Genomic DNA, 20674 nt, shown 5'->3' on the forward strand with positions numbered 1-20674 from the left:
AGTACATATCAAATGTATTGCTTTAACAGTTTTCCACTGCTGTGATAACTGAGGCCTTGCCTCAGTTCAGAGTTAGGTGAGTGTGGTTAAAAGTCCACTCCAAAAGTAACACAGACAATGTTTTAATAAATCCCTTTGTCTGAAAAGTGTAAAATCCTTGTTAATGAACACCATACATTTTGTGTGTGTTTGTACACACACACACGGACACACACGGACACGGACACTTCATAAATTGTAGTAAAAACATTCTTGGCATGAGAATAGATATCATTCCTAATTGTCTTGTCATCCTGTATTATTAGGGAATGTTGGAACAATCACAAATGTCTACATGAGCCAAATGCATAAAAGATGTCCGTGGCTATGATCGCAGTCATAATGACTGGAAGGTCTTTAGAGAAATCAAACTACTCTTGGCGACTACAACTCCCAGAACATCCCAGCCAACCTGGCCTCTGAGGGATCCTGGGGAAAATGTAATGTTTATAACTTTGAAAACTAGCTATGCTAATATTCATTGTTGGAAAGGAAGTTTGTAATGTATTAAGGATGTGGGGTAAGTCTCCGGCAGAGGGATTGGAGGATCAACGTTATGCTGGCCAAATAAGATAGAAGAGCAAAGAGACATCAAAAACATAGTATCCTATCTTTTTACTTCTCCCTGCCACCATAAGCAGGAGAACAAAAGTAGACAGGAGGAACTGGGGATGCAAAAGCTTCTCTATACAATATCTACACAGTTTCCTCTCTTTCTCTTTCTTTCTTTCTTTCTTTCTTTGTTAGATTTTAGATTTAACATATCAAACAAAAGGAATGGGAAACATTGGGAATGAGACATATAAACGTACAAAGTAAACAAATACATCAGATAAAATAACACACAGTTATATCAAATACCTGTTCGTATACATTACTAGAATTCTCTTTCTTATTTTGGAAAGCATTGTGTAATTTTCATTCACACTAAGTCAAGTGAATGGACATGACCTGACGTAGGGATATATATTTGCTGTATGGGAGGAACACTCACAAATATGTAAATGTTCCCAGAAAGAAACATATAGAGTCATTACAGATATAGTTGGCATCACTTTCATTGTACTATTAACTTGATGGCTGCCGCAGAAGCCTCAATAATACAATAGCTGCTGTAGCTAGAGAAGCTTGTTTTTGTCACCAGATGTCACTGTGGAGTCAGATTTTCAGTAGTTGGGCATCTCTATTGCATTGCTCTGTGTAATCTACCAGCTCAAGATTCAGCCATGAAGGTAAACAGATGCAGCACAAAGAAGGAAAACTGAACAAGGCTTTGAAGTTTCACAGTCTGTATCTCTAATTTCAGTAATAACTCAGAGAGACTGAAGAGATCCACCTCTGTGACTATGTAGACTTAGAAGGTAGAGAGTTCTCAGAATACTACATGTCTTTTAGAAAGCATTCTGGATAGTATGCACAGTTGGTAGTTCTGACAGCTTTATATATGATAAAACAAAACTTGATGAGTGAATCACGCATCTGCCTTTTGTGCTGGTGTAATGCAGAAAGCTGTATTAATAGCAGTTGCAGTTTTGATTCTCATGTCTCATCAAGAGTGTGGTATGAAATAATATTCATCTTGTACATTATACAGCAAGAATGGAACGCAGATATTCATGTGTCACTTGTACATCTCCCTTTCCTCACTTGCTATAGTGTCCTCTCCAATGCCAGCAATCTGTTTACACCAGCAATCTTAAATTCCTGACACTTATCCTCTAATTAAAGGAAACAGCAGCAGCAGCATCACTCACACTTATGGTCTGTGACATAATTTGGCCTCATGGTAGGAAATTCCTGCTTTCCATCTTTCCCTATTGCTGCTTTTTTAAAAAAACCCTCCTGTAAAAGTGCCAAATTTACAATCCTTTGCCTCCTTCAAGCCAGACTATTCCTGGTTTCTATAGGCTGTTCGGTATAAAATCTTACAGATGGCATGTCTGCCAAAATTGGAATCCTGAAAGAGTAGGTCTTGATTGTATGAATGCCGGTGTTTGGACATCACTGCAGGAACTTGAATTCTTGCAATTCATTTAATGACACTGATTTTACATCCTTGACATTCACAGCTGAGTTTATTTGAAACAGCAGGCTTATTCAGGAACATTGGGCTTAAGGAACAAGAGGTTATAATCAGTCTTCAGTTGCTTTCTCAGTTTCAAGCTCCTGCTGGCTGTGCTTCTTTTTATTCTTCCAAGGGGCCAAGCAGGTGTAAACTTTGGTTCTCCAGGTTGGAGCACATGTCTCGTCTAATCAAATACTTGAGAAAGAAAGGGAACCAGCTAGTTGGTTTGGACATGTAAATTGAATAATTTTTATACACAAAACTTCTACACAAAACTATTTGGCCATGGAATTAAGATGACAAAATTTTCAGACATGAAGCTGTGTTCTCTAGATACAAGGGCCACAGGAATATTTTCCACTTGCTCTGGCCACTCCATTGGTGTGTCAGTGAGGCTAATTCTTCTTCAGATGTTATAATGACAATATGTCTTTGCAGACTCAGAGAGTGTTACTAAATTATACCAGTTTATTCCAGCTGCCTCATCTACATAACTTTCATAAACCGGAGGATACAATGCTAGATGTAGAAACAAAAATGAAATTGATTCTGTGGTAAGAACATATTTTGTAAAGTCAGTTGGAATGCTTCCATTCCAGATTCTCCATTAGTAAGGAAATATGCCAGATAAAACCTTTAAGCAACTTTTAGAGTTGATTTCAATAGAGCTTGCTGTTCTTTCCTTTACTAATGTGGAGTATCACAGTTGAGACATTTCTTTATAAACAAAACAGGCTATGTGTTTATAGATAAACAAGGGGCTTTTAAAAATAGTTTGTAGAAGTACACAATTATATACATGCACCCTTGATAATACTTTAAGTGTCCTGTAGTCTAAATTGTATAAGATGCTTTAAAACTGTCAAGATATTTGTGCGGCCTTATCTTATGCATGTTAACTCAGGACCTGATCTGAGTTAATTAAAGAAGCCTTACATCCATGTAAGTGTATATAACATTTTCTCTAAAAGATACTTACTGTGAAGTTCATCACCAAATAGGTTTTTATTATATTTTTCCCAATGCAGAGAAGCCATGGCTGGCTGGCCGGCCGGCTGGCTGGCTAGATGGATGGATGGATGGATGGATGGATGGATGGATGGAATTATGGATTAATGATGAGTTAACATCCAGGCTAATTCTTTTCATGACCTGATTTTCTACAGCTAGTCATATTTTTTATTATCTCCATTGAATAAATAAAGAAACTACCAAGTTTATTTTTAAAAACAATTTGTAAAACTCAGGCGGGTTACAAACCACCATAAAGTACGCGCTCCGCGCGTACTAGGGTTAGGAAGGGCCGTATTAGGGTTAGGAAGGTTCTTACCTTCCTGACAGCCCTTCCTCCCAGTACGCGCGGAGCGCGTACTTTTTTGCGGTGCCCATCCACATGGGCGCCGCCATGTTGACGTATTGGACGCTGTGCGTCCAGACGTGTCGCGGCGGAAGTGACATCGCGATGACGCACTCCACCCCTCGTGGCGCCACTTCCGCGTTCCAAAAAGGAGTGGCATTTCGCCGCTCCTTTTTTGCTGCGCGGGGAAGCCTCGTGGTCTGGCAGCTGGGGCTTCCCTACGCAGCGAATGGCGGCGGCGGGAAAACGGCCCCTTGAGGGCCGTTTGTAACCCGCCTCAGTTGACTAAGTTCGAAAAATATAAGTAATTCTGAAATTACTTATATTTATAGCAAAATGGCTGAACAAGTGTTTTCTTTGCCAACAGCCCTTCTAAAGTGTAGTAATGGTGTCATGACTAGATCTATCTGAAAGAAGTATTTATTTATTTATTTATTTATTCATTCATTCATTCATTCATTCATTAATTCAATGACACGCCATAATGAAAGTGCTGCTTTGTCCCAGGGGCAATGAATTATATAGATACTGAGGCCAATTTAATGTTGATTTAAGCTGAAAACACTCTCAATGAAGTCAATAGAATCACACAGGTTTCAGGTGTTGGTCCAATGTGTTGCCTTAGCTGGTGCCAACACACACACAGGCAGCGGCATACACTCTTGGTTATTTAATTAAAGTGTCATTTGAGATTTCAGGTTTTTTATTTCTTTTATAATTGTAAAAGTAAACAAAATATTTTAGTGCACTCTCCCTTGTTTTTAATCACACTAGACTCAACCAGTTTGGGATCTAGATGTTATGGGTTCCAGCAGTGGTGATTCTCCAACCCAGAAACTGTTGAAAGATTCTTTGGCTGCAAAAGAACTGCAAACCATGGAAAAACATCTGGCTGGTTAGTATTGTTATTGTGGCAAAAAACCACTAGGACATGCATATAAGCTAGTTGCAGGAAATACTCATCTAATAAACAACAAGTAAAATGTTTGGGCGAATAGGACAACAAGGACCTATTTTAATTTTTTAAAATTCCTTTCTGTGGTACTTTGATATTAAAATATTATTTAAATATTCATTTTAAGATGGGCATGTAAATTAGACAGTGCATGGCATGTATTTAGCCAACTTATTTATTTTATTAGCCAATGTATGTATTTGTAGCATTTCAGTGTTAATAAATGCTTTGTAGCATTTCAGTGTTAATAAATTATTGTTATTGTTATTACTTTAGGTACATTTGTAGATGACTCCAGCTAACCCTGAGATTAAAAAATAACAACCTGAAACAACTTTGTTTTTACAGTTTAAAAATAATACCTAGGTGCTTTGTCTTTCAGTAATTATTTAAGCATAGTTTTAATTATGAAAGTCACAAATTTAAGTCCATAAAGTAATAAAATACTTATTGCAACATGGCAAAGCCTCTTTGATAACGAATTTCAGAACAGAATACATTCAAACCCATTCACTATATGTTCTCCAATGTACTATACAACTTCTAAATGTGGAATTGAGGTTCTATTCACCTGCTGAGCTTAATCCACTCCAATGTTCTCAGTATGAGAATGCTTCAGAATCATTCCAATACTGTTGCACTTCCCCACTTTCTCTGCATCTCATCCCACTGCCACCCTTCTCCATTTCTGCTTCTGCTCATGGAGACACTGAGCCCAAAAGCCTTTGATGTTTAAATAGTACCTTGGCAATCAGGTAGAAGAGTAGAAAGCAATGGAAATCACATTGTATGCCATGATAGGGTTTGATAATAAGTGATCGTGCCACCAATTATGTCATGAAACCATACTTGTCTTTATTTTAAAATGTCAAGAATTTTTTTAAGGATCCCTATGAGTTTCCCTTTTTATTCATGTAGGCCCTTTATGATCACTTTATGTTAATAAGATTGCCAGTGGATATTGTGTTGTTTGTATTTACTTTCATGCACATAATGCTGATAATAGTGGCTGGCATCCTGTCCCATTATTACAGTACTAATGGTCATTGGTCATTTTGGCACTGGAATTCACTTTTATGCCCCCCCCCCCCAATCCCCACATTTCCAGTAGCACAGCCCCTCTCCCCAATACACCTATTTCTGTGTTGTCAAAGAATGGGGGCAGCGGGATATGAACAAAGATGTATCCAGCTCTCTTCCTCAATCTGGATGTGCTATGACAGATACCCATCATAGTATCTCCAGCTACAAGAAGAGAACTGGCTGGGTCTCCATTTATTCCCTCCTCTCCACCAAAATGGAAATATCCATATTTGGGAATTGTTTTGAGGGGAAGCATTGGGAGATATAGCTATAGGAGACATAGGTACATCAGCCAGTGCAGGATTTCAGCCTTTGTCTTTAAACAGTCAAAACATCAAATTTTGCTAGATGAATAGTTATGGCACCATTCTATCTTGAGACTTTTGTATGGATTAGGGAAATTGATATTGAAAATGGACAAATGTATTCTATCCTGAATGAATGTAAACAATTTTGTAGTGGAATATCTGTAGATCAACTGTGGAGAAGTGATTTAAATGCTTTGCTTATTGGCTGAATCAATATATTCTTGCAGAGAACTGAACTTGGGCCAAAATTACAATGTTTTCTGAATCTCCTTGAGACATATAGATTGCATACCATATATCAAACATACCTTTTGCTCTTAGCTCAATCATTTTGCAAAAACACAGTTTTTAATTGTAAAAGAACTCATTCCACATTTGGGTTAAGTTATCCACATTCTCATGTATTAATACAAAAGATTTCAACAGATATTCTACAAATTCCAAAATGATGCATATTGATTCCCTCCTTCCTCCCAAAAAAAATCACTAAACATTTTATAGTGAAAATAAGCCCTTTGATAAGGGCATTCTTTCAATTAGATTATTTCAAGAATAAAGAAGCAATAAGAAATTCCTATTCTTGACTTTTATTAAATTAAAGATGCCTATTAAATCAATGTATAGTATAAACCATTATGGGACTTTCCAATAACAAAATACTGGCTTGCTCAGAAATTAAGCCGTTTAAGGTCTTGCTAAGTATATGCATGCCCTTCAAAAATATCATACCTTTCAAAAATAAAATACAGTGCACCCTTCTTTTATGTGGGGGATCCGTTCCGGACCTCCCCACGTAAAAGAAATAGCATGTATGCCCGAGCCCCATTACAAGTAATGGGGCTCGTGCTCGCAGCAGCGTGGGACGGTGGCAGCACATGCACGCAATTGTTCTTTCAGCGTATGGCTCCACTTCTTCTGATGCTGCTTTGAGCATATGCTGAAAGCAGCGTATAATGCACCCACGTATGATGTGGGTGCACTGTATGTTTGAACATCTTGTTTTCAAACAACTGATTTATCAGAGATTAAGCGGAGCAATAACCAAAAGTGACATTTTAAGACATGCCTGCTGTTTTAGAATTTCGTCTTCTATCTACAGCTTTTTGGCCTAATGGGATGCCGCCAATAGTGAGATATCCTGGGTCAGTAAATCCTGGATCCCAGAGCAACTGAACTTTTTCACATAGCTGAAAATATTATTAAAAGTTAAATGTTTCTCTAACAAGGCTATTCCACGATGAATGCACAGTAGAATGGCATTAACTTTTATAAGATATTTCTCCAGGCTGTAAATGTAAATTTTCAGAATTTCCCTTAGGAGTGTATTGACATATGTTGATTCTAGGATAGCGATTCTATTAACCTTATTAACCTTTATTTATAAAGCGCTGTAAATTTATGGGAACATTTTAGCATATCTTGATACTGCAACTGACAGTGTTCAGAAAAGCTGAATAAAGACACCATTTGCTTCACTGTTAATTAATTAGTTAATTAATTAATTTCATTTATTTAATGTTTATGCCACCTTTCTCCCAGAAAGAGGCCCAAGGTATCTCATGCATAATTTTTCCCATGCTGGATTGTTTATATGGGTTTCAAAATAAGTTCACTTGTAGAAGGTTCCCAGCACCAAAAATGTTGGTGAGACTAGAAGCAGTGGACTAGAAGCAGTGGACTAGAAGCTGCTTACTTAGTGCAGCATGATAGAAACTGTACTTCCTAGAATGAGAAAAAATGAGCTTGGAGTAGAATAAATATATGTCATATGTGATATAGGGTGATCCATGCCCTTTTCTCCATCCCCTGTTATATTGCTTTTTTGTATCTGTGTGCAGACATTGCAAAGGACCTAGCACTGTGGGAAGAAGGAAGACTGTCAAGGAATATGAGTAACCCACAAACTAATTTAGTTGCATTAGATCATCAAGGAAATTTTAAAGTTACACCAAGCCAGGATGCAGGACCTCAAGTGCCAATTCTTACTGGGAAAGATATTCAGCTTCAGCTTCAAAGAAACAAATCACCACCATTACCCATTAACAATAGACTACAGGTCTCCAGTGTCACAACCAGTAGGCCTCAATCTCCCAGTACACAGACAACCAGATCTTCTGTGCTGCCAAATCCAGCAAACAGGGCTGCAACCCCAAATGCTTTACTACAAAGACCTCTTTCCCCTAGCAACCAAGGAAACAAGGAAGGAATTATTAGTATGCAAAGAAGCCGGTCTTTGATATCAAAGAACCAACTTGGGAGGACCGTCACCACTCACACAGGGCTCCTTGAAACAACTGGAGACGCTCTAGGAAATGTCACTCAACGAAGCAGCTTGTCTGAAGTAAGTTTAAAAAAAATATCTATAAAGCTTAATTCCCATTTGTGTTTAGGTATTTACAGTTAAGCATTGTTCCACATTACCTTATATAAGATTAATTAAAAGCAAAAACTTAACAGATAATTCTGTCAGTGAATTTATATAGATATTATAATTTAATTTATGACAACATGCTCACAGAACCCAAAGCCTACTTTTTTGTAGTCCTGTTTAATTTCATTCAAGATTGTTGGTCTCGTGTTTTATCTTGAAATTTACAGTTCTTTCTTCATAGAAAGTCTGTTATGATTTTACCCTGCATTAATAGTTCTTTTCTTTTCTTTTTTTTTCTTTCTTTTTTTGGAAATAGGTTACCAGTTTTACTTTAGGACAAAATGAAATGTGTTTATAAACAAAATCTTTTAATAAATAAGCAATAAAATGTAAATTGAGAAAGAGGAAAAATACTTTAAGGCAAACTGGATCCCTGTGCCTGCTTTTTGCATGATTCAGGTTCCTCACATTAATTTCATGAGATTCAGCAGGCCTTTGGTACTATAAATGCACTTCACATAAGTAGGCACAAAGTGATCATTTCATATCAGGTTTATCCTAGCCCATGCACTCTATTAGTTCTAGATTTGGGGGCTGCAACCGTATCACAATTTTTTTTTCAATACAGTAGAGATGTACTTTATTTTGAATGTGTGAAACGTCATGTGCAACTATTAGCTGGAGAGAAGTGTCCTGAACAACCCATGGGTCCATTACAGGTTAGTATGTAATTCACTTTTGAATCAGTATTTTAAAATGTACTACATTTTCGGCCAACTGGTGTTGTGGTATGGAACTTTTTTTTTCTTGGTCTAACCCTGGTGGCACAGTGGTTAGATGCCTGTACTGCAGCCACTCGCTCCCAAACCATAAGGTTGTGAGTTCAATGCCAGTGAAAGGGCTCAAGGTCAACTCAGGCTTGCATCCTTCTGAGGTGGCTAAAATGAGTACCCAGATTTTTGGGGGCAATGAGCTTACACTTTGTAAACCGCTTAGGGAGTGCTTAAGTGCACTGATAGGCAGTATAGAAATGTCTTGGTCTAACAATTTAGGTTTCTAAAACACACTCCCCACATCCCATTTCTAATACAATAATTTATTTGAAACTCTTCTTTTCCTTATGGGAGGGACTATATTATAAAGGGACATTTAAAAAGAAATAGGCATAGGTTGGTTCTTGAAGAATTTGGCAAAGATTAGCATAGCTGTAAAGGTATTTCTTTCTTTTTCTTTGCTAAAAGTTCAAGATTTTAGTTTTGTGGTCTTGTCTGAAGGAATTATAAGCTGCCTGATGATCTGAGTTCTCATGCACATGCCTACAGTTTTGCTGGCATAGAAAATGCTGTAGCAAACTTGCAGTTGTGTTGCATTACCAGTTAAATTCAAATTCAAAACAAGCAATATAACATAGATAGATGGTTTTATTATTGCTACACGATGAATAAGACATTAAATCCTTCCCTTCACATGCTTATACTTATGTAGGTTTTTAGATTTTCATTATAGTCCCAATTGAGACAAATCAGTCTGACATTCAGGCCATTAATGTTTCCTTCCATGCTTTTATGAAGTGTGACAAATGAATACCACATAAGCTTTATCTCTTTGAGGCATTATTTATTGGCACCTGTGATAGTTCTTAGCACCCTGATGTTGAGGAAGCAATAGGAGAAAAGAACATCAGTCTCCTATGCTGTTGTTCCCCTTTATGGTGCACCTTGGCACTAGTAGGGAAAGAAATTCTAAAAATTTTAGTTTGTACATTAGCTGACTTGTTTGAATAGACCATGTCCTTCCTCAAGGCAAATAAAAGCAACTTTACAGAAAGAACTGATTACCTGGGCAAGACGTGCAAACAGAATGTAGAATCAAAGAAACAGAATACAGAAGAAGAAAGGGGATGATAAATAATTGCAATATTATAGAACATTTGTTTGTTTGTTTATTTCAGAGCATTTCTGTATCACTTTTCACTTCTGAAATCTCAGAAGTGAATACAGCCAATAGCAAAAAAGAAGTAAAACAATAATCCATTTAAACCCATTCATTTAAAAAAGGGATAAGTGATAGTGCCAACAATTAACAAAATAATTAGGAAAATGCCTGGATAAACATATGGGTATTCAGCTGATGAAGGCAACATCCAGCATTGGGAAATCCATCTAATCTCAGTGGGGAGATCTTCCACTTGGTGAGTGCCATAGCAGAGAAGTTGTGTTTTGCAATATGCTTCTGAGTTGAAACAGGATAATATCACCTGCCCCTATCGGACAATGGTGGCTTCATCTGATACCTCTTCCTCCATTTTGTTTGACAATAATATTACTGCTACGCATAGTGTGGAATGTAGTATTGGTGCTGTGTTAGTCCCATTATTTGATTTATTTGCATAGAATTGTTAAATAGAATATGAAGCTCGCTGATTTGACCCTTTGAAGGTTGCTATATTGATCTACTTTTACTATTTAAGCCCGAGGATGCTACTGTGTCTTCCCTTGCCCTACTCACAGCATTTTGCCTTTTGCACACTATGGGCCTGAGCAGATGGGCCAGAAAAACACAGGTTGAGCTGAGTTGGTCCCTGGGTCAGTGCAGGAATGGGCATGTGTTCACAAACCTGTCCCTACACTGCCCCTGCATCTAGGACCAGTGTGCCACTCCTTACCTTGCCAGCTATCAATCTGATTGCGAAGCCCCCCCCCCCCCCCGTTTCCATGTATAATGCAGAAAAAGGGTGCCTAACTGCATCCACATGGCTATGTGCCCCATTTCCACAGCAGATGTGGTGACTGGGGGGGATTTTCAATTGGATCAACAGCCAGCAAGGTAAGGAGCATGGTGTGTGTGTGGGGGGGGGGGGCTGTCTGAACAGCCCAGTTTTGCCATGGAGTTTTTTAGAAACTCTGTGCATGACCAGGAGTTAATTACCCCAGGCTAAAGACTCTGAACCCAGGATCAGGCTGGATCTTCACGATCCATGTCTGGATGGGTAGGATTGATCTTGATGGGTGGGCTGGCATGCATCATCTAATCTAGATGACATGAGAGGAAGCCGGGCCTTTTGGCTTGTGCAGACAGCCCCTAGGTTTACAACACACTGGATCCAGATTAAGTGAGTTAAACTGGGCTCACCTATTGAAATAAGTGGGGCTAAAGTCATAACCTATGTTGTCCTGCTGAAAGTGATGGAAACTAGGTTCAGCTAATTTATACCTAATCTAACTGGATGACCTGATTTGCCTGGTGGACATTTTATACCTAATCTAACTGAATGACCTAATTTGCCTGGTAGATTGCCCGGTAGACATTTTAAATTGGAGATTTAAACATCATTTCTGCCTTTTTGTTGAACCAAAGAGAGACCCATAATTCTCAAAATATTCAGTACTCATTTTCATTGAGTACTTTTTAATCAAAGGAATTGGCTAGTCTACTTTGTTTCACTTGTTTGAATTCTTTCACAACAACAGCAGCCCAAACAAAGTGTCCAGAAAGTCATCATTTTATCAGTATTAAAATTACAACAGTGCCCTCTGTGTGAAATTATGCCCTTTCTGATCTGCAAGCAATTTAGAAACAGGGAGTTATTTTTCTATGAGAAGTCTGGACTTTATTACAGTTTACATCTGTTCAGTGTATATCAAGATTCATTTATTTGCTACTTTTCTACACAGAATCAACCTATCTGTCAGGTCTTTTTAATAGTTGCCGCAACAATTAAATAAATTGTAGAAGATTAGTCTCCTGAGTTTTTGGATTAAATTTACGTAACTTGGCATGTGCATGATACTAAGAGCTTGTGGCTATTTGGAATTCAGCTGACCTCAGAATAGGCAACTCATCCAAATCCAGAGAATGCCAACTCTCCCATTGACTGTGGCAAGTAGGATAACTTGCCAGAGTGATGCAATATTCATTTACATTGTGAAATTGGCTCTTCCAAAATTGAGGGCTAGAACTAGGAAGAACACCCCAAAAGCTTCAGTGTTTACACGTATATTACATTTGTGTAAGTGTGAACAATACAGCATAGAGAGGGACACAAAAAAGAAAGTATGAGGGGGGAAATTCCATGAGATTTTGGAGGATGGATAGATTTGACTTAATTAGATGTGGTGGCTGAGTTTTATAAAACTTATTTTCTCTTCTGTCTGTTTTTTAACAGCCATGAAAACACAGTCATGTGCAGGGTGACCAGATGTGCTAACCACAAAGGAGGACAAGGCATCACAAATATAGGACCAAGAAAAATGGAGGATTACCAAATAAAAACTAAAAGTACTCATATAAATGTAAATCCATACTTCTTAGTCATGCTCAAAATAGAAGACATTTGGGACTTTTTCCGCGACAGACAGTTGAAATGTAAGATATGTCCTGGAAAAGGAGGACAACTGGTCACCCTGGTCATGTGATAATAGTGGAGGTTGTGTTTTCATTGTAATTCTGATCCAGCCTTTGAGAAGGTGTCATAGAATCATAGAAACACAGACGAGACCACAGTGGCCATCCAGTCCAATTTCCTGCCATGCAGGAAAACATAATGAAAATACTCTTCACAAATGGGCAGCCAGTCTCTGTTTAACAGCCTCCAAAGAAGGAGACTCCACCACACTAAGCCAGCATATTCCACTGTCCACTGATAGTTCTTACTATCAGGAAGTTCTTCCTAATGTTTAGGTGGAATCTCTTTTCCTATAGTTTGCATCCATTGTTCTGTGTCCTAGTCCTGGAATGTGGAGCAGAGAGGAAAGGCTCTGACCTACTGTTTTGTTTTGTAGATCTTTGTTCGAGTAACAGGTTTGGTTAATTGATTTAAATATTGCAGCCTTAATTTCTGACTTAGCTGCATCCATTCTTTTATCTACCAGGATGAATTCCTGAAACAACATCAGCTTGCTCACCCGCCATGGATTTTGCCAAGTGATACTGAAAGTGAAGGAGTGGAGTCAGTTCCAGATAAGTGTAAGAAATTATTTCCTGTTTTTTTAAGAACTGGTTTTAGCTTGGTGAATAGAGATGTCATTTTCATGAGATCATTTGTTAATAGGAACAAAATGAGAGGAGGAGGAGGAGAAGGATCAAGCAGCACCTTAAAGACTAATTGATATATTGGACTAATTTATATATTGCCCATTTCATCAGAAACAATAGGTTTTCTTCAAATGTGTAAGTTTTTAAAATTTGTAATGGAAATATTATCACTGGCTTATCATTTGTTTACAGGTATAAAGAATGGCTGATTTTACTGACAGGCAAAATAGACCTGTAGGTTGAAAATAGCTGAAGGGTACATCTACTGTATCTGTTCTTCTGGCCTTCATAAAAACATTAATTTATTAGCCCAACTCTCTTTTCTATCTGATTAAAATACTCATCGTTAAAATCGAGTACACTTTTATCAGTGTACTAAGTTATTGCTTATTGGTTAATTTTATCTGATTTTTATGAACAGAGGAATAGAATGAGGATGAGTTGACTGGTGAAAATAAAACAGGACAAGCAAAGCAACTTGACTTCAGGCTACATGCAAGCTCCAGGAATTCAATTATTTATTTATTTATTTATTTTTGTGGGAAAGGGACTCCATAAACTTGGGTGGAAAAGGGATTCATCATTTTTACCTGCATTATAGAATCTGTCGCTGTCTGTCCTCTTTGCATGGATTTGCATGGATGTGCATTTTTGGCAGAGGGAAGGTGAATAGATGCGAATTTGCATAGAAAAGTAAAGAAAATTAAATGGTGATGCAAATATGTGAAAATCTGCAGCAATTCGAATAATACATGTACATGTAGACTTGCCCTCGGATATAACAACATACACTGCATGTCATATAGAGAACAGGAGCAAGAAGATTATGCCATACCAACAGTTTCAGCTGATGCACCAGCTATGCCCTTTCTAAAAGGAAGGCATATTTGGCCACAGTGGTTCATGCCTTAGTTATCACCTGTGATGTGTGTAAAATGCAGCAACCAGACTGATGTCAGGTGTGCATTTTAGAGACCATATACCACCAATCAGTTTCCAAGCTGAATTCAAGGTGCTGGTGTTGACCTAAAAAGTCCTAAACGACTTGGGGCCAGAATATCCGAGAGGCCGTCTCCACCCATATAAGCCTGCCAAAAATCAGAGATTTTTAGCGAATGCTCTGTTGTATGTCCCAAAACCTCATAAAGTTAAGTTGGTGGGAACATGTAACAGAGTTGTCTCTGTAGCAGCAGCTTGACTGTGGAATTCCTTACCCAATGAAGTTAGGCTGACCCCATCTCTTTTAAGCTTCCTATGGGCAGCCAGAACAGTGCTGTTCCCCATGGTATTCGGTATTTGAAATTGTTGTTTTAACTGTTTTAAAGCTGGATTCCATGAATATTTTTAGAATGGCTTTGGAATCTTTAAAGGCTATTTTAATGCATTTTTAAAAAATATTTTTATCTTTGTAGGATTTTAATTGGTCTTTATTTGTTTATTGTGTTGTGAGCACATCTGGTTTGAGAGGTGATATATGAATACTTTAAATAATAAAACAAATCCTGAATTTTTAGAATGACTATATTTTACTGTAATATAGTGTACTAGTTTGTGACAGTTTAAAAGTCTTAAGAATTGTATTTGCTGTTCAGTATTTAAAACTTTCATTTCCCCCCCAATATGAACTCTTGGAATCAATGTATCTTTGTTGAAAAAGCAGACTAGTAAACAGAGACTAGTGCAAGACAGTAAGTTAATGCTTGATTTTTAACAGTCCTGTTAGTATCAGTACTGTCAATTGAGTCCACTGAATTGCAATTACACAAGCTGCTGCTTGATACAATCTGCAAAACTGTTTCCTTTAGCTTGAACTTGTGATCCAAAAGGTAGAGAGGGGTACATACTCCATAATTAAAATAATGGTTACTCTCTTGCAAAGGTTCTAAGGCTGTAATAGGACTTGCATCCTGATTTAAAACTTTATATCAGTTTTCATGGTTAGTTATTTTTTTTTGCTGTATAAAGTAAGCTGTTCCTCATAATAGTTTAACCATGGGAGGAGAACAAAAATGTTTGATCTAAGCAATATTGTACTGTATGTGACATCTGAGAATGGTAAATTGGTTAAAGAAATAAGTCTTTTACAAATAATTATATGGGGTAATAGCAGCCATCTGGTTCTGGAATGTAGTTGCTGTAGCCAAACTCACACATGAAGGACAACTCCTGGAAAATGCAGCACCCAGGTGTTGAAATGTCTGCAAAGTGGAGAGTCAGTAAAAGGCCTGGCAGAGTTACTAGTGCCAATTCTCAGTACACACAGCAGCTACAGGAACAAACCATGTACAGCCCATCCTGCCACCCCTTATTCTAAAAGAAGCTTAAAATCTGCATGGACACTATGTATGTGATTTAGTGTTTAGAAGAAACAAAGTTTATAATTTATGCCTAAGAGCAGAAAAGCTGTAGAATTAATTTTCACAATAGCAGGTGTTCTCTGGCTCAGTGTTTAATAAATTAAGTACAGTTTATATTTACTAGATTTTTCAGCTTCAGGATAATATCTAATTTTGTCAAGCTAATTTTGGATGTTGAAGGGACATTCTGCTATCAACTGGTATTTTGAAAAGAGAATGGCACAGTTGGCTTGAGCTCCTTGTAGGTACAGTTTTATTCCCTTGACCACTTCAAATTGATTTAATGAGGTTTTGTTTTAACTTAGAAACTTAGTCTTCTACCTAAACTGTAAAAACAACAGGAATATTACTTTTTAGCAAAGAGAACATGTTAGAATTAAGGAGGCAGAATGGAAAATACCTTACATTCATACTAAAGTTCAAATAGTTTTAAACAGTCGATAACATCTGAAAAATAGCTTAGCCAGCTTTGCTAAAGATAAGCCTGAAACATCAATCATACCAGTGCAAGACCAAAGAATGGTGTTCCATGATTATCAAGGGAATACCATTTAAAGGTCACAAGGAGGCAGAGCTAAGTAAGGGCTGTTGTTGTTGTTTTTCACTAATGGAACCTTCTCCTTCGCAGAAACCTGTGCAGTTTCCCAGGCTCTGGGGAAAGACAGGAAAACCTGCCTATTAGGGCTATGCTATTGACTTGTGGGCAGGACTGGAGGAGTGTAAATCCAGTCTGCAAACTGGCTAGACACGAGTGTACATTGCTCCGCTCAACAGAGACCACAGAACCTTGTTTCCACTCTGCCTCCTTCTATAGTCCTGTTGATGGCTTTGTGGCTTTTTCTTTTCTCTTTCTTTCTTTCTTTCTTTCTTTCTTTTTTGGGTAGCATGGGTGGATCTTTATAGTGCCTTTAGTTTTGTCACAGCTTTGTGCTACTTTTAGCATGGAAAGCAGTTGATAGTAAATGAGGTATGGGTGCCTGTCAGATGCAGTTGGGGGTCTTGTAAGGTGTGAGTTACCAAGGTCATGCCCATCTAAGGGAAATGTGGTCTGCCACACCCACAGATGGCATCAACGTGGATTATTTCTGCAGCACAGCTACAACCTTGGTGTCATTCCCTTCTTCCAGGTATTGTGAATGGGATCAATGGCACAGGATGCCATATAATAGATTAGATTAGCCACACAGGGAAATCACAGAGGGTAGTTTAAAAATGAAGTCAAAATAAATAAGTAAGGGAAGAAAGCATTGTTCCAAAGGTCGATGAAAAATGCCTCAAGTATTTTTAGCATTGACTGTGTGTGTGTGCACCCACATGCATACATGTAAAATGTTTCAATCATTTCAACACTTAGTAGTATTCATAAAGTGAGATGTAACCAGGACAGGAGCTTTACATTGGAGATATCTCTCTATAGAAGAATTAAATATTAGCTCAATAATCGGCTGGGCTGCACAGCCCTTGGACCATCTCTGTATACACAGACCACAGATACAGATTCTCACTGAACTGGATTTTGTTTTAAAGGTGGGAAATCCACACACACTCTTTGCAAATACTGTATATACTCGTGTATAAGTCTAGGGTACTTGCACGCGCACACAAGAACTGAGGGGATTATCACATGGAAGGGACAGTGTCCTTCTGCCATCCTTAAACTCAGCTAATCACATGATCGGGGCCCGAAGATTATCACACACACCCTGCGCTTCTGCTGTCCTTCTCCCATGGGTAAAGTGTCATGGAGCCATTCCAGCGTACTTCTCCTGTCAGTAATGTGTCATGGAGCTGTCATTTGGTATCAGTGGGAGTTCCCATTAATATCAAATGATAGATCCATGACACTTTACCACAGAAGAAGTGTGTAGGGACAGCTCCATGACACTTTACCCATGGGAGAAGGATGGCAGAAGCGCAGGGGTTTGTGATCCCCGATTGCATGATTAGCCGAGTTTAAGGACAGGAGCAGGACTGGAGAAGGACGCTGTCCCTCCCATATGATAATCTCCTGAGAAACAAAGGTGTTAGGCTGGAGCAGAATGAGGCCTTCTAATGGAGATACTGAACCTATGTGGATGCAGCTCCTCTTGAGGATGTCTTGTAGCAGGGGAAAGAGGGAATTCGATCGCTCCCGGGCCACTGGAAGTTGGCACATGAAAAAGGGATCTAGCAAAAAGAAGACCAGCAGCACTTCTGTCTGCAAACCAAGCTAATCCCATTACCACAGGAAAGGTATAATAATTTATAGGGATTTTCTGCACTGTGGCAAAATCCAGAGACTTGATGGGGCTAAATGGTCCAGATTTGATATGAGTAAGTGACACTTTGAAGTAGGGTCTTCCAAAGGTGTGACATGGGGGTGTGAATGGGTATACTCTTGCAGCAGATAGCTTACACTGTCAGGTAAATGGAATTGTTTACTTCAACTGGAACCATCCTATTGTTTCATAGCTAGGCTTTTCCACGACATGTTCAGAACATAAATCCTCTGGGCGACGCCTAAGCTAGCTGATGTGACCTGATCACTGTCACCTAATGGTGTCCACATTAGGATCACAGAGGCTGAGTTTATATCAACTCTTGTATCAAAAGAGATGGGGTAGGTTTGAGCCTCTCTAGCGCTACCCATATAAAGTAAGTCCTTAATACTTTTCATCTTTCTCTAATGTCAAATTATCTCTAACTCTTCTTTGTTTTCCAGGTTTGTGAACATCATCAGTGGAAAAAAGAACAAGAATACTTTCTCACAAGATTAGTCCCTGGCAGTTGGAAATACATCTTTACTTACTCTGTATAATAAAATCTTATTTTTATAAATTCAGTAAAATGTAAGTAGATTTTAATGTGTAGCTGCTAAAATGCACTGAATTCCACATCTTACTGTGGTACAGTGGCCTTAGGTAAAGATGGTTAACAATTACTTTTTACTATGTAGCCCTATGTATATTGTTTAATTTATCCCCCCCCCCATCCCTTATTTTGAATTTACATTTGATATATTAAACTTTGCCAGGTAAAAATAAAATGCCCTTAAACATATGATGTATTTAGGATTACTGATGATTTCTACTTCTATTTTTCTAAACTTTTCTCATTTTCAAGTCAATAAACTTCTAAAGTATTTAGCCTTATCTGCTGGGATGTAAATATAATAGTAAACCACAGATTGAAGACTATTCATTCATAATTATTACAGAAGATGTCTGAGACAATAGAAGGTAATGAATGGGCTCTGTGTGTGTGTGTGTGTGTGTGTGTGTGTGTGTGTATTCAAGTGTATATGTGCATATAAGCATAAATAGCAGGAATTGGTAGTATAATATTAATTTTATTGCATTCCAGTTAAATCTTTTACAACATAGACTTCTAAGTTAACTCTAATGTGGAGTGCAGCATGCATAATTGAACTCTACTGATTTCATCTATGATATTATTTACTTATATCCTAAATGGCTGAAGCATTTGACAAATCATTGTACAAATTTATATGTATTTTAAAAAAGTTGACTGTCCTGGGTTTGGATATGAAATTTGTACAAAGATTTCCAATACAGGTGTTGTCAGAATAATCATATTTGCAATACTTGTTTACATATTTAACTGCAGGTATAACCCGTTGAAATGAATGGGCCTTAATCTGAATAGACAGGGATAGGACTGCACTATTAATCTATTAAGGATGGGTTTGGCATAGTGCCTTCTTTTCTCTTTCAATTCTGTTGCTCAGCTATGACTTCATTTAAAAAAATGCTTGTTGTTGTTAAAATAGATAAACACTGTCAGGTTATGGAAGAAATAAAAATCAATGTGCTATAACAGATCTTAAAGGCATGATCTTTTTCCATTTCTGTTTTTATTCACAAGCTGTGAATATATTTTATTTATATATTTGGCTGACTTTTGTACTCCCCATCATCCTATTAGAATGCAGTAACAGCAGCATTAAAAAGAGCTGGCATGGTACAGTGGCTTGAATGTGGACTACAGTTCTGGAGACCAGGGTTGAATTCCTAGTATGGCCATGAAACCCATGGGTGACCTTGGGCAAGTCTTATGTTCTTAGCCTCAAGGGAAGGCAGTGGCAAACTTCCCCTGAACAAATTTTACCAAGAAACCCCTGTGATAGCTTCACCCTAGGGTTGCCATAAGTTGGAAACAACTTGAAGGCACACAACATACACACAACACCATACAAAACCAATGAAGTAACAAAAGAAGATAAAACAGTAGGGGAAAAAAACCCCACAATAACAGGCAACAGGATTTAAGATGCCTGGATTAAGTATTTCTGTCAGAATAGCAAAGGATAGTAATGTAGATGCCAGACATAATTTTGTCCATATTTGGTGAAATATACTAAGGCTATTTTTAAGGCAGTACAGTCAGGGAGTCTGTAGTTAATAGTGAATAACAATGGACTCTGATTTGTATCAGCTCCAGCCTGCAATTATTATGGATGATAGAAGCTGTAGCTTTTTGTGGTCTTTATGAATAGCACAAATAGGTTTAGTGCCTGTGAAGAGTCTCTTATGGAACATTCTAGAGCCGGACTTTTTTTGGTGGGAACCCCACCTCACTCCCTTAGTGCACATGCCTAGGCATGCCTCAGCCACCTACTCAATTCCTTTTCATATTCCAGATATTAGTTAACTGGTATTTTTGTATTTTTAAAAATTTCTTCAGCTTCTTATCATCTCTTTGCTTATTCATCTCTTCACTTCTACTTTGCTGACTCTTCACGTTGGATACTCAACACTCCATTGTGCAGTGAATAATCTTGTTGGCTCTTTCAAACTGAGTACCTCATGTGAGGCAAAGATTGTGCATTGGTGCAGTCACTCTCAGTGCCTTTTCTGCTTGGATGATGACAAAAGACCCAAGTTGGCGCCATTTGAAATAGCTTTACTAAATAAGCTCTCAAAAATAATCAAATTAAATTGTGACTTACAACTTGGGAAGACATGGAGATTTGGCTGGATCCTGTGGCCAGAGATCCTTCCCTCAATACATTGCCTCCTTAACCAAGTATTTCTCTTGCAGACCTATGGCCCTGGAAAGTTATGGCCCTCAGCTCCATTAACGGTTCTAGATGCTCTTTCCACTCC

At 38.0% G+C, this 20674-nt stretch overlaps 1 protein-coding gene across 1 annotated transcript in view; it reads left to right on the top strand.

The window, feature by feature from the left end:
- The window catches only part of C4H8orf34 (chromosome 4 C8orf34 homolog), a 126311-nt gene extending 106958 nt beyond the window's left edge, over positions 1-19353 (top strand). Inside the window, exons 9-12 of the mRNA XM_042464446.1 lie at positions 4236-4356; positions 7646-8148; positions 13050-13143; positions 18271-19353. Of these exons, the coding sequence (XP_042320380.1) occupies positions 4236-4356; positions 7646-8148; positions 13050-13143; positions 18271-18278 (726 nt within the window). The 3' untranslated portion in view covers positions 18279-19353. The remainder of the gene's footprint in view (positions 1-4235; positions 4357-7645; positions 8149-13049; positions 13144-18270) is intronic.
- Positions 19354-20674: the final 1321 nt, after the last annotated feature.

Source organism: Sceloporus undulatus, chromosome 4, assembly GCF_019175285.1.
Source record: "Sceloporus undulatus isolate JIND9_A2432 ecotype Alabama chromosome 4, SceUnd_v1.1, whole genome shotgun sequence".
NCBI lineage: Eukaryota > Metazoa > Chordata > Lepidosauria > Squamata > Phrynosomatidae > Sceloporus > Sceloporus undulatus.